Source organism: Vidua chalybeata, chromosome 1 (genome assembly GCF_026979565.1).
Source record: "Vidua chalybeata isolate OUT-0048 chromosome 1, bVidCha1 merged haplotype, whole genome shotgun sequence".
NCBI classification, from domain to species: Eukaryota; Metazoa; Chordata; class Aves; order Passeriformes; family Viduidae; genus Vidua; species Vidua chalybeata.
The window spans coordinates 16,123,063-16,137,795 of record NC_071530.1 but is presented as its reverse complement, the minus strand read 5'-3'; the positions used below and the strand labels follow the sequence as shown (position 1 = coordinate 16,137,795).

At 36.6% G+C, this 14,733-nt stretch overlaps 1 protein-coding gene across 1 annotated transcript in view; it reads right to left on the bottom strand.

Annotated features, from left to right (window-relative positions):
* Positions 1 to 14,733, bottom strand: part of ODAD2 (outer dynein arm docking complex subunit 2) — a 75,816-nt gene that overhangs the window by 34,134 nt on the left and 26,949 nt on the right. Inside the window, exons 13-16 of the mRNA XM_053957227.1 lie at positions 14,407 to 14,631; positions 12,056 to 12,166; positions 11,414 to 11,568; positions 7,501 to 7,743 (exon numbers count right to left, since the gene is read on the bottom strand). Of these exons, the coding sequence (XP_053813202.1) occupies positions 7,501 to 7,743; positions 11,414 to 11,568; positions 12,056 to 12,166; positions 14,407 to 14,631 (734 nt within the window). The remainder of the gene's footprint in view (positions 1 to 7,500; positions 7,744 to 11,413; positions 11,569 to 12,055; positions 12,167 to 14,406; positions 14,632 to 14,733) is intronic.

The following is a 14,733-nucleotide window of genomic DNA, read 5'->3' as shown; positions in this document are numbered from 1 at the left end:
TGGCATACTGTTTGCTTTATGCAAGTGCTTGTCTTTTATTGTCAGCTAATCGCCATCAACATACTCAACAAACAGTGCCCACTATAACAGATGGGTGCCAATAACTGATGTAAAGACAGAATGTTTTCTAACTAAATCTCATTAAAGTTGTTTATGTTATTCCAGCACTGTCATTCAGAGTGCTTGTAGAAGATAAAGTAAGCTACATTATAACCAGAACTCATAAACATGAAAACAAGCATGTGACTTTTTAATGATCTACATGCAAAGTGAAATCTGAGTTTGAGCATACTGGCTTCTTTCATATAGTAACAAATACTTTCCAAAACAAATATTTATGCCCAAAACTATGTACTTAACTTTTTATTCAGTCTATGCTTAATGTATTTACCTTGCTCTATGACATATTTTTAAAAACTATGTTTCTAATCAAGCATTAGAAATTAAAATGGTCACACTACAGAGCATCCTTTGTTAGGCATGAATAACGTGTAACTTGTTTCCCATATGTTCCTTCCTAACAAGACCAACACTGAACACTATAATTATTTAAACATACTATAATCAAAGTATCTTCATGACTAACTGAGAAATGAATTATCATCAAAATCATCCTACACCATGTGTGTTATGTTTACATATCGATCAGGCTGGGGGATCATAACTTCACATTGCGTTCCAGTGAATACCCTAAATGGAAAGGAAGGTCAGACAAAACTTACTAGCCTTTACCAACATGCTTTTTTTCAAAAAACTGTGTTAAATTCAAAGCAGATGAGCTGAAGTTGAAGAAATGCAAGCACACCTTCATTGTCTAACCTCAAAAGTAAAAAATTCCATTGCATATCATGTGTTTCTATCGTTAATTGTAAATGCAAGAGAATTCAAAACACATTTTTAAGAGAGCTTAAAAACAGCAGATAAAGCATCTCGTTTGTGTTCATTACATGCTTTGCCAGGAAATTTTAAAAGTAACTATAAAATGAACTTTGTATGTAATTCTATCATCATGTGAACTAGAAAAAATAAATAAGGACCTGAAGTCTGTCTAAAATAAGCAAGGACTTTATTCATAACATTTTTATGCAAACTGTTTAAACAACTATGTTTTTCAAAATAATACTTTTTGAACAAAGCTATGGTTAGGCTAAAAAACCCTAAGTTTTTTAAGATCTGCCAGTTTCAGTATAGCTTATTTTACTCACTCAGGTCTAAATCAATTGCAAGAAAATCATCAAAGGACAAATTCAGAAGTCTTAACATAACAAAATAAAACAACAGGAGCACAAACTACACAATTACAGATATATGTTGACATAGTAATGATTACTTAAGTAAAAGCTTCAAAACAAACTTATAAGTCCCTCCAAACCTCAAACACTTTTAAACAATTCTAACATTACTTTCCTGTCATTTTAGAAAGTATAAGGAGTTCTTCCTGTATTGGAATTAATTAAAAAGAACCCATGAATCTTTCCTCTAGTCAAGCAGGGTACTGATCATTTACCAACATGAGGTACTTCCTTGCAAGAGGGGCTAAATATAAATGACCCAGCTCCAACAAGTATATAAAAACCAAGAGATAGGAGCCAACCACTGAGCTCAGATTTTTCCTCCACACTTTAAAAAACAACCTCTAGGCTGATATATCTTTCCTTTCTATTTCTTTTAAAGCTTCCTTTTCTAGTGGAAATTTACTTTCATTTTCTTTTCAGTTTTCTCATCTTCAGTATTTCAAGGTAAACTAACCTCCCTCCATCATTAATTTGCTGAAGAAGAGTTTTGCCTTCTGCTTAAGGACTGGAAAGACCAGTTGCCTTAGATCAACAGAACCCAGCTCAGACTATGTGAAGTATAGTTCTGTGACTATTCAACATGCATAAAATTAAACTAGGAAACAATAGAAACAAACAATAAAACCTCCAAATCACATTGTTCATCACTGATTACTTGCAGTTACAGTAGATTAACACAAATAAAAATACATTCCTGTACATACAGGAATGATGCTTTTAAATTCTCACTCTGGAAGAATTGTAATTGTGTAATCACCATGCAAGAACAAACCTTATTTTCATCCTCCTGAGAACATATATTTGCCAATCTAGAAAGCACTGCCAAAAAGTTCAATTTTTTAATCTTCCTATGCTTTCACTACACAATCCAACAGATGAAGAAAATGGGTGCTGAATGAGTGCATTTGCCTTTACAGCAAAGGGAACTCTAAAATAAATGGTCCTGAAAAATGTTTCCTCTATAAAAGTGCTTAGACATTAACTTCCTTCCTATGTAAAAACTCCTTTTTGAAGCTGACAAAAAATACACATTCAGTTTTCTTTACAAAAGCAAAGAAAGAGAGAGGAAAATAGACCTGTAATCTTGAAAATGCTAGCTTTGATGACATAACGCTAAACAATATTATGATTTGATTTTTTATATAGTTTTTGTATCTACTTTTCTTCCCACAATGTATTATAATATTATTAGCAGGATGAAGTAATAAAGCTTCTTGACACAATAAATACAAGCAAATAACATAAAATTCACTTTGGTTGGCACTCAATTCTTTATTCATCCATAATTGGCACATTATTTACTCTGTGGCTTCAGTCACTTAAATAATTTATTTTATAATAATTTGTTGATATTCTGATGATAAAATTAAATTACACTAAAATCTGGACCAAGCAACCACTCATGAGACTGTTAAAAAGACAGGTTTTTTAATAAAAATGCAAAACATTTTCTTTGAAAGCTGAATGGAATCTCATAATAGCTGTAATAAAACAATATTTAGTTGATATAAAAGTCTTAACATTTAATACTTTAATAGTCAAATATTTACATGCTTTATGGAATAGTTGTCTGCTTTTCTATGTGTGTGTGTGTATGTAATGTATTTAATGTACAGGACACTATTAATAGTCAAAATCATAAAAGGCATGAAACTCCCTCACAGTAGAAATGTAAACTTTATTATAAGCCACTTGGTCCTTCACTGTAATTACATAACAATACATGAATATGTGGAGTTCAAAAGCAAGAGCCCAGGTTCTGAACTTTGTGCCTCTATTCCTTAGTATAGCCAAGACATCTCATAATAGAACTGTGCCACTTCTTATAATTCAAAGCTCTGTGTCACAGACTGATCTTGTTTGATCACTAATATAATTTAGAATATATATAATTTAGAATTTTAATTTATAATAAAGTGATTATATAATACAGTGATTATATAATATAGTAATTATAAGGATATAATTTAGAATATTTTTCTGCTCCTCACAATAACCAAAAGACATTGCAATGGCAGTTAGAACTGGCTGAAGAGGTACTCCTGTCATGTGCTCCTGTGCTGGCCAGACATGATAAGAGCAGAAGTGAAGGGATATTTTCAGCAGGAATCATCACTCCTACCAAAAGGCAGCTGCAAAGTGTAGGACCAAAACATCTTCCTGCTTCCAACACAGAACATATGTATGGTGTACACAGATTAGGTCTTATGGGTAAATAATTTTAATGCAATTAAACCCATTCAGAGATTACTGCAATTTTTAGGTTACAGTTTGACCAGTGTAGATTGGTCAATTTAAGATAATTTTTTAAAATTACTTTTTTCTATGTTCACAGGCAAAAGTTGCCTAATGAAGACTTTTCACATTATTTAAGTATCTCGTTATCATTATATCAATGAACATTATGAGCAAGATGTGGCTTACAATTCTAGAAATTTACTTTGCTTTTTTAAATATATCTGAAATTAGCAAAACTGTTAATCTGAAATAGTACCTCTCTTTCAAGTTAAAAGTTAATATTGAGCATTTCAAGTAGAAATGTCAACATGAATTGCTTAAACACACACGCGTACACACAGCCTAGACATCTGTTTGTCATATCTACCATCTTTCTCTGCTAAAATGTTACTTACCAGAACTTTGAGAATTTCAGTTTAATTGCCTGCCAATTTAGACCACAAATACAAATGTAAATAAACAAAGTTATACTGACTCTGTATTGTGCTCACTGGTAAGATTACAGGGTTTAATTCTGTCAGAATGTAATCTCATCTTTTTTGAAACCACAATTTAGCATTTTTCTTAAAACTTTCACTGGTTGCTGCTGACTGCTTTGATAAATAGTATTATATACCAATGACTCAAACTCCATCTGCTTGGCTAAAATAATTGTACATTTTAGTTTATAAGATTCTAAGACCTCAGTTTTGAACGCCAGCGATGCAGTCTATGGATTTTCAAATGGAAAGAGCAAATGAAAATCTAGTGTCAGTTAAAGAATAAGCACTAAGTCCTTTGTTTTCAGTTAAAGAAAGTAACATATAAAAAGTTCCTCAAAAAGGTAAATATACATAAAAAAAAATAAACAGCAACATCACTGTCAGTGGTGGTACAGCAGACCAAGTATGGAGAAGAGCTTCATGCTGTCTACATAAGTGTAAGAAGTTCAGTCACATAATTATAATGTTGGGTTTTTTAGATAAGTCAACTCGTTTTTGGCTGTGAGAGAAGCTGGCTGCTGTTTTTTATTTTAAATAGCTCAAGAGAGTCAGTAAGAATCACATAATTCCTTCAAGTTGTCCTGAAGTAAAGGCTTGGTGCAGAAAAGTAACACTAGTGTACCTTCCATTCAGCAGATTTTAAGAGCCACAGTGTCATAGGAAACATGGCAGAAATAAAATACATAAAAGATATATAGAAGATGTAGATTCACCTATGCCTATCTATTAGTCTCTCTTTGTCAGTGTAAGCTTCTTCCATGGAACATAAGATAACTGCACAGTATTTCCCTCAGAATTTAACTGCACTGCTTCATAGAATATTCTCAGCTTTTTCTAGTCCATAATGATGTTTTATTTCTTATATTAATCACAACCTCTTCCTTATATATCTGAATAATTTACAGAAATTATGTGAGTGCCACTCTTGGTCTGTATGGTCTTCACATACCTACTGCTGCAAGGATAAGCACATTCAAAGTAGAAGACTTCTAAATTGAATGTTTAATCTCTGAGCCACACTTTGTTAAACACACTTGCAGCTAATGAAATATAAGAATATATCTGAAAATTCTCAATTCTTATGAGGGCTTAAATTTTTTTTACATATGAAAGTCAATGATAGCAGAATCCAGCAGAATCCATCATAATTTTAGAAGTTCCTATAATGCCAAACTAAAAAAAGTTACACTGTAAACAGAGCCTGTCTGCACCACATGACAAAAAGCCCCCAAGCCTCAAGACCTGCCAGCCAAATTTGGTAGGAAAAAGACAGCAGAGAAGAACTGATTACCTAGAACCTGCTAAACCATTCTGAGAAATAAGTGATTATGAAATAAGAAACGTAATAGAGATCCAGCTACATGAATCTGAAAGAGCATGAACACCTAAGCATCAACCTGCTGCAACAGAAAATTCTCATGACCTGTATATACTTACAGGCTACAAGCGGCTTTGCTTCGCTTCTGTCTAGAAGGTAATCTTGGCACATTTCCACACCCTTGTTAAGATGTGTCTTTTTGATTAAGAACTTCAGAAAATATTTACAGAAAGAGACTGACCTCCACAGTAGTTTCTAACAAGGCTATTTATTGTTTTAGGCCCCAATTTTGTAAACAGAAAAGAGTCATACTACAGACTCTGTGTGTGTGTGTATTTCATGTCTTTGGTGACTTGTTCTTCCCCAAAAGGAGAGCACTTTGGATGAGGAGATACAATTTCAAATTCTGCTGTACTGGTCTGAGAGGAGGAGGAGAAGGGAGAGGAATGGACATAACTTTTTTTTCTTTTTCTTGGTTTTTTTTTTTTTGAGAGAGAGGTGGGGGTCAGTGGTGGGATCGGAGGCTGCTTGTAAGTGCCCTGTGAGAGGCAGAGCACTCAATCAAGGAAATAATTTAGAAATAAGAACAGTTACACTGCTGTCAATGTTTTAACTAAGCATTATTTTTTTAAATTCCGCTGAATTTATTCACACTTGGATGAATCATGCTTTGGTGAAAATATAGTAGCATTATCTCTTCTAGTACTACAAGCATAGCTAGCACAATACATCAGGTACATGGCACAGTCATGCTAATAATTTTTTGTGTAACATTTTTTGAAGTACCAAAAAGTATAGTCACACTTATTTAAGATCTTGCTTACTTGCTAATGTTTTGAAATACTTTTAGAAACGCTTCTGAAGTTGAGAACTTCAACAGAGAATGTTTTATATGAACCAAATTCAATATTTGATTCCTTTGTTCACTCTTTACAAACTCTATAATATAAATTTTGTCCCAAACCTGTTCTTTCTCCTTCTCAAAGACAAGACAGACTTTGTTCTATCACAATTCTCAGCAGCAACTCGCATTTTTTTTTATGCTTAGACTGAACACATTCCAGTATGAAGCTGTCCATACTGGATACTACAAGTGATAGTTCTGAGTACTGGAGTATGTCAGAGGTTTTATAAATATCAGTTTATGTTTATTGGCATTTAAATTTCTCAGTATTTGCAATGCTAATTCTCTTAGGTTAATATATTATGCAAAAGGCTGTTTTTTAGTGAGAAATGTCATTAAAATGATTTCATTTATTTATACTATGATGCTACATGGCTAACTGCTCATACAACCCATGTTTATGGTTGTGTACCATCCAGCCTTTTGCCACTGGGTGACAGCCAAAGCATGAAAACAAAAGTCTTATTCAGGAAAAGAATTCCCTGCACTGCTATATGAATATCAAGTGAATTATGCAAATCAGAACAGGAGGAGCTTAATAAAACTCTCTTTCTGACCTCCTTTATGTATAAGGAGGGAAACATGCTGAGAATCTTGAAGTAAATATTCTTGTAAGAGAACAGGAAGCGCAGCAAATGCCGAGCTCAACATTTAACTGAAACACTTCATCATAAAACTCAGTGATCTTCGTAATTTGTACAAATCTACATCACAAAATCAAAGACTGTCTTTTCCTTTGATTTTGCAAAGGAATAAGAGGGGAGAAAAAACTGTCTGAGTTCACAAAAGGAATGATGGAGAGGGACAAAAGAGATATACAATACAAGTAATACTCTACTACCAAAAACTTAAGTTTATTTTCATGACAGTACACGTGCACGTTTCCTTTTAGAATAACTTTCTCTAATCTAGGCTATTTTTAATGACTTAAGAACAGGAGTAAAAAGAGAGGGCAACACATGGACCTATAATGCAGCAGTTTAAAATGGTGGTTTGTAACTTTGAATTTCAACTTAAACAAAAATCAATTTACTAAAGGTTTATTTGATTTTTCTCAAAATGCAAAAGCTTTACATCCTATATGTTTCCTTAATAATTTTTTTATCTATAGTAAATTTACAGTAGGATGTAAGTAACTCATAGAGTTCTGTAAAAAGCAAGAAGCAAAAAATATTTTAAATCAGATGAGAATTGATTGTATTTGCACCAGAATAACTGAACTGTTTTTCAATATTTAAAATGCTGTGAATATTAATAACTTACAACATATTTTCAGGGTCCATTGCACAACCTCCCACTGCTTTGTTGACATTCACAAGCAGGGCCTGATTAGTTGCAGTCAGTAACTTCACTATAGGTGCAATTCCACCACATCTGCGGATGGTGCCTCGATTTTCTTCCTCTTGGCAACATTCTCCCAGTGCTCCAATCACATTTATAAGGACCTCTTCAGGCTGATTAGTAAGCAGTGTTACCAAAGTTTCTACAGTTTTATATTCCTGAAATCTAAAAGACAGCAATAAATCCAAAGTTGGTATTTTCAGTATGTTACCAATATAAGCCTAATTTTATAATTAAATTATTATTATAATTGAAGTACAAGTTTTAATTTCTGTATGTAAATCATCTTGCTGAAGAAATCCCAATACAGGTAAGCCATTCCAATCAATTATTCTAAGTGTGACACATAGCCTATTTCTTACTCTACCTTTCTAACTACATTTCTACAATTTAGCTAAGAACCTCCTGAGTAGTTGGAGGGTTTTTTTAAACTTGACATGCAGACAAAACACCTACAAACAGCTGAAAACAAACCAGAAGACTGGCAATTAATGTGCTTTCCTTACTTCCAGCACTTTCCCCTGCTATGTTAACAATAGCTAGAGTAGTACCAGACCCTCCTCCACCTCTCCACCTCTCTGAACCAAAGGATGGCCCTTACTTTTCACCAAATATGAACCTTTAGAGAGTTTACCCTGAGCAGTTCTATATTTAGTTCAGGCTAATACACTGCATCTTCCTGAGGTCAGAACCATAGTTCTAGTACATTCCCATAGTACAATGCCAGATTCCAACTTGTAATCAAGAAATAAGTTAATAGAAATTTTACTTGACTCTTATATTAATACTTTCCCCATTCTTTGTGGAACTTTTGATACTGAGAATCAAGAATATGTTTTTTTAAATCTTGATGGTCCTGTCCTACAAAGAGATGTGTGCTAAACCTCAAAAGTTCATCTTTCAGAACAGGATTTTTTTCCTCGGTGCTGGAATAATTTTTTTAGTTTTTTTTTTTTTTTAATGTTCAAAACTTAGAGGATTCTTAACACTTAACAAATACTGCAGCTTCCTTTTATATATTTTCGGATACACCCTGAAGTATATCAAACTAGATCTAACCTGTATATAATCTAATTATCAGTGAAAATTTCTCTGAGGGTACTGAGTTCTCATTTGTGCTTTCCTCCCAGCCCCTAGCTTCTAGGAATGTCTACTTGAGCTACAAAAACTATTTTCCAGAAATCAATTGCTCATGTGGCTTTTCTTTTATACCAAAAAATATTAGTATTTCTGAGATTTTTATGGCAGAACTAGATGTTTCAATAAAAATTAATCTTTCCAAGATGGATTATCAGCATAATAATTAAAGCAACTGAGAAATGAGAAACTTTTGTTTTTCACCATCCAAACCTTTGCTTAAAGAGAAATTTTCCTTTCTTTGTTCACTGTAATTTGGAAGCATCCCTAAAATTCTTTTTTTCAAGAGTAAATATCAATAGCATGAAAAAAAGAGCAATAAAGTAAGCAAATAGATTTTAAAAACAACAAAACAAAACTGATTTTTGCTGGCATTTCATGCTCCACAGATGGAACAATGTGAGCTGGCTCTGCAGCGGACAGGCTGCTCTCAGACAGAGCTGCTGGCTCGGGCCATCTTGTGTCCAGGAGCAGTAGGGCCGCTCCCACGCCAGCCGCACCCGGAGCTGCACAGGTACTGGCACCGGCACAGGCATAGGCACCAGCACAGGCACAGACACAGACACAGGCACAGACACCAGCACCGGCACAGGCACCAGCACCGGCACCGGCACAGGCACCAGCACCGGCACCGGCACCAACACAGGCACAGACACAGGCACAGACACAGGCACAGGCACCGGCACAGGCACCGGCACAGACACCAGCACAGGCACCAACACAGGCACCAACACAGGCACAGACACAGGCACAGGCACCGGCACAGGCACAGGCACAGGCACAGGCACAGGCACAGGCACAGGCACAGGCACAGGCACAGGCACAGGCACAGGCACAGGCACCTGCCCCACCTCATGGCTAAGTCAGCACAACATCTCAGCAGTGACCTGCAGGTTCAGGAAATACTCTGGAGCACTTCAGAGATAATTAAGTGCCCCTGCAGGAGCCAGCAGGGTTTGTTCATTCTAGCTTCATGCCAGACTCAGGCTCATCCCTCCAGATATACTTAGGTGTTTTCCTATTATCCTCACTCCCTTTTCTCTAGTGCCCTCCTCTCTTGAGTTTGGACAGGGTTTACTGCTTCAGACTCAGCACTACATAACACATGAATTCAGCTGGAGCTGTGCCAGGCTAGTAACCTTTGTGGAGCATCAAGCACTTGCCAAAGATATGTGAGTAGCCCAAGAAAAATCTGTTTGCAGTTGGACAGAATTATTGGCTACAGCTATACTAATAAATAAAACAGACTAGGGCTCATTCTCTAGCCCTGAGGACAAGAAGCACAACATAGCATCCATATGGCTAAAATCTCTTATCCTCACAATGCAGGGTGGCCTCACCCATTCTGCCTAATGGGAACAATCTGTTGCCTGCACCATTCCCAAGGAGTGTCTGGGCATTGTCTGGGAGAGCATTTGCTGGCAAATTGTGTAAAGGACTGTGCTGGCAGTTAAACAGTATGGATAATCCTAACATAGAGCCTGAAACCTGAAAGGTTTGGCCCTGTTTAGTTTATTAGTACAGAGAGAGCCATTCAGTCTGTCTCATCACTGACTGATCCAAAATCAGGATACCTCTGCACAAACCCAAAGTCCACAGAAAAGAAGGATACATCCATATGAAAAGTTAGGTTACTGTGCAATTAAGAATGCAAAAAAGCAGTAGGACAGCATAAGAGGACGTAAAGACCATAGGTCTGTATACCAACAGTTTGGGAATTCATTTAGGACAGTAAAAAGCTAGAATGTAAAACCTGGAAATCTTCCTAATTTTTACCCAGTCTTTATCTATCATATGTGCTTATCCAGCAAGGTACACTAAATTAGGGCAGCAGGAAGATGTTACCTCTTACTAATACTCTTTCTAACTTTTCTACACACTCTACATACAGAGCAGCATAATTTCAGCAGGAAACCTAGCACATATGTAGTGAAGCCAACTTCCTTTTTTTAGGTAAGGTGCATGAATTTGTTACATTATTTTTAGATGAGAGGGCAAAGTGTTCTCAATCATTAAGCTGTTCCATAGAAGGGGGAAAGTGACAACTCCTACTGTCACATTCTCAAATAATTACTCAGAACCTTGGTACTGAGAGGTTGCTGGTACCCACAGCAGAACTCTCATCAGTTAATTCCACTCATTTAAAAGCTGAGTCTCCAGGCTAAGTTACTTTTCTGAGCCCCTTCTGTACTCAAGAAGAGAGGCACCTAGGCTAATTATCCTAGACTCTAGTATATTTCTAAGAGATATGTATTACATATCTACCCTACAATGACATAATTTGGTCTCTGTCTCTCTTGATGTAAAACATTAAAGTTAAGTGTACTAAGTACTCTCTCTACCATGCAGCAGTGATTCTGGCTTGTAAGCTACAGACAGGACGGGGGATATCAGATATGGCCACGTGTCAAATGTTTACTATGTGCTAGTACACCTCCTGACTCAGAGTCCTATAGCTTAACTAGAGGCACCACTTGTCTCCATTGACTGTTAAGATTCTAGGAACTTAAAACTGTTTCCACTCTACCCTGATGAGGTCAGGTGGCAATTTTTAAGTACTATAAAACCTAAGTTGAAAGCCCAGCTGATTACAAAGACTGATTTTGAAGAATTATGACACAATAGTTTCAAAAACAATACAGGCCCATAAAATCAAAACATGATAATGTAAGAAATGCTTGTAAAATTAAATTGTTACTTTAACACATTTTCTCTACTGATTGCACATTTCCAGACTGCTCCTGTCACAGCTGCCAAAAGTTGTTTGTTTTCAGTGTTATCAAGCAGCACAGATAGTGGTTGTAGACCTTCATGTTTTCTAACCAGGTCACGAGTTTCTTCATCTTCTGCACACTATAAAAAATATACATATTAAACATAAATATTATATAAAACTATGCAAGATTATGTCTTCAAAAGCTAGCTGTATTACACTGTAACTAGTAAAAGGTAATAGAGAAGAAAATGTAAATGTTGTATTCAAGTATCTGAATATGCAAACAACTCACTGAGAGAGTGACAGTAAACTGCTCATGTATATGCAGCTGTGCTTATACATTGTCCACTTTAGGGGCAAACAAACAAAAAAAAAAACAAAGCAACTTTATGCACAGTATGCCTCACCACTCTCCACTGGTTACCTGTGCAACCTAATGCTTGTACACAAGAAGAGCAAGTAGGAACCTAATTATAATATTAAAATGGAGCTAAAATATTCCCAACATTTCTATAATTTTTTACACATTAGAGAAATAGTGAAATTAATACAATTTAAAACTGACAATGACATGAAAACAAAGGGCTAATCCTGGTTCTGATCTACTGATTATAATAAAATTACCTTAAATATGGCACTTGCACAATGCATCTGGAGCTCCTCATGTTCACTACTCAGATTTTTCACTAGGTTCTCAATCACGCCTTCTGTTCTTATTGCAAGTCTGTAACTTGGCTAAAAAGATAAACTGCATCTTTTAAATCCTGCATATTAAGAGTTAATAGGTCACAATAATAATACAATGCTATAATTATAGGGTTTGATATCGAGAAGCCTTGTACTTTATGTAAGCACAAGTCATCATTGCCTTGAAAATACTACTGATGATCTCAGAGGTGAGCAAATACAGACATTCTCTGCAGTGCTCTTCAAATCACCTGTAAAACGAGGTACTGCACTGCCTATCCTGTAGCCACTTGGCTTAAGAATGCAGAATATTCTGAAAGGTGTCCAGACTCCCTGCTCAGACCTAAGAAAGCAAAAGATGCTTCAGAATGGGATCAAGAAGTACCCACTCACTTCATCGAGAACCAGCAGCCAAAACAACAGATCTATTCCTAAAACAGGGTTAGAAAAGCATGTTCTTAGAATTAACATTTTTTAGTGATATCGTCATCCAAATTTTAACCCACAGGCATTGTAACAGGGGATAATTTTTTAAGTGGGGGAAACATCTGTGTAAGAAATGCATTTAGTGTTCCTTCCAAATTAGGCCATACAAGAAACCCTCAAAAATGACACCATCTCAATACATACTCACTGAACCTAAAACCTGCCAGGTTTGTGTCTCATGGAACATGCATTAATTTGTGTAATTCAAGAAGTTAATTTTTAACAGACAAAGTGTTTAATAATGTAAAATCTCTTTTAAAATTATGGATTTTGTGCCTCAAATTCACCAAGACAAATTGTGTATTTTTTTTCTCTGAAATGCAATACACCTCAAGTTCAAATGAAGATACAGAAACATAAACAAATAGAATCATCTAGGTTGGAAAAGACCTTTGAGATCATTGAGTCCAACCATTATCCCAGCACTGCCAAGTCCACCACTAAACTACTTCCCTAAATGCCACATCTGCACATCTCTTAAGTAACTCCAGGGATGGTGACTCAACCATTCCCTGGGCAGTCTGTTCCAGTGCTTGACAACTGTTTTGGTGAAGAAATTTTTTCCTAATATTCAATCTAAACCTCCTCTGATTCAACCTGAGGCAATTTCCTCAGATCCTATTGCTTGTTACCTGGGAGAAGAGAACAACCCCACCTGGCTCCAACTTTCTTTCAGGTAGCTGGAGTGAGTGATCAGGACCCCTCTGAGCCTCCTTCTCTCCAGGCTAAACTCCCCCAGCTCCCTAAGCTGCTCCTCAGCAGCCTTGTGCTCCAGACCCTTCCCCAGGTCCATTGCCCTTGTCTGGACACACTCCAGCACCTCAATGTTCTTCCTGAATTGAGGGACCCAGAACTGAACACAGGATTTGCGCAGCGCCTAGCACAGGAGGATGATCACTGCCCTGGTCCTGCTGGCCACACTATTGCTGATACAGGCCAGGATGCCATTGGCCTTCTTGGCCACCTGGGCACATGTTGGCTCATGTTCAGCCCTCCAGGTCTTGTCCTACCATGCAGTTTTCCAGCCACCCCTTCCCCAGCCGGTAGCACTGCAGGGGTTGCTGTGACCCAAGTGCAGGACCCGTCACTCAGCCTTGCTGAACCTCGTACCACTGGCCTTGGCGCATGGATCCAGCCTGTCCAGACCCCTCTGCAGAGCCTTCCTGCCCTCCAGCAGATTGACACTCCTACCCTGGTGTGTCTGCAAACACTGAGCGTGTAGAGGGGGCCCACAATCCCCTCAACCAGGTCATTCATAAAGATATTAAACAGAACTGTCCCACTAGTGTAATCCGTTACATGGCCATGGTAAAAAATATTTGTATTCAAATTTAAAAACTGAATGCACTCAAAGTTGCAAAATGTGCCACAGAAATCTGTGGAAAAATCACATATACTCCTTTCTTCTATTTGCAATGGATCAGACCCGACAACACAAGGACACTGTAAACCATTCTGCCCTGGATCTGCACTGCCTTGGATCTTCTTGGCCACACCTGCAGGTTAGTTTTGTAGAATTTAAATGCATTGTGTAACCAGAACACAGCACCTTAGGTTGCCAAATCTGTAAAGCATGATGAAAGAAATAAGAAAAAAAAGAAAGTGATTAAGGCTTTAATTTGATATTTTTTTCTTTCATGTATTACTCCTAGCCTTTTAAATAAAAAATACGTGGTTTTTACTTCAATCCAAGTTGTGACCTTCTCAAAACCTAATTTAAGTGACTGTAGAATGTAATATTTCCTTTTAGTGGCAAATTTCTTTAATGCTTAGAAGTAACTTAGCTATATGTGTTTACTCACCTCTGAGGCACATTCTTGTAGTGTCCCCACTATTGGGATTAAGATGTTTGTGTGTGAGCATTTGAGCCATCTAGCTAGTAATGGAATGCCCCCAGCTTTACGGATTGCTTTCTTGTTTTTGGTGCTTTTGCTGCAGCTCCAGAGTGCCAAAGCTGCACAGCGTGCTGTTTCACTGTCTTTGGCTTGGTATGATGATCCCACTGAAAAAGATTCCAACAGCTCAACCTAAAAAAAATACCAATTTCTTAATATCTACAGGAAACTTTGACATCATGCTGCTTTCTAATTATGGTAAACACTACAATTGGTCATGTTTAGAACATATGA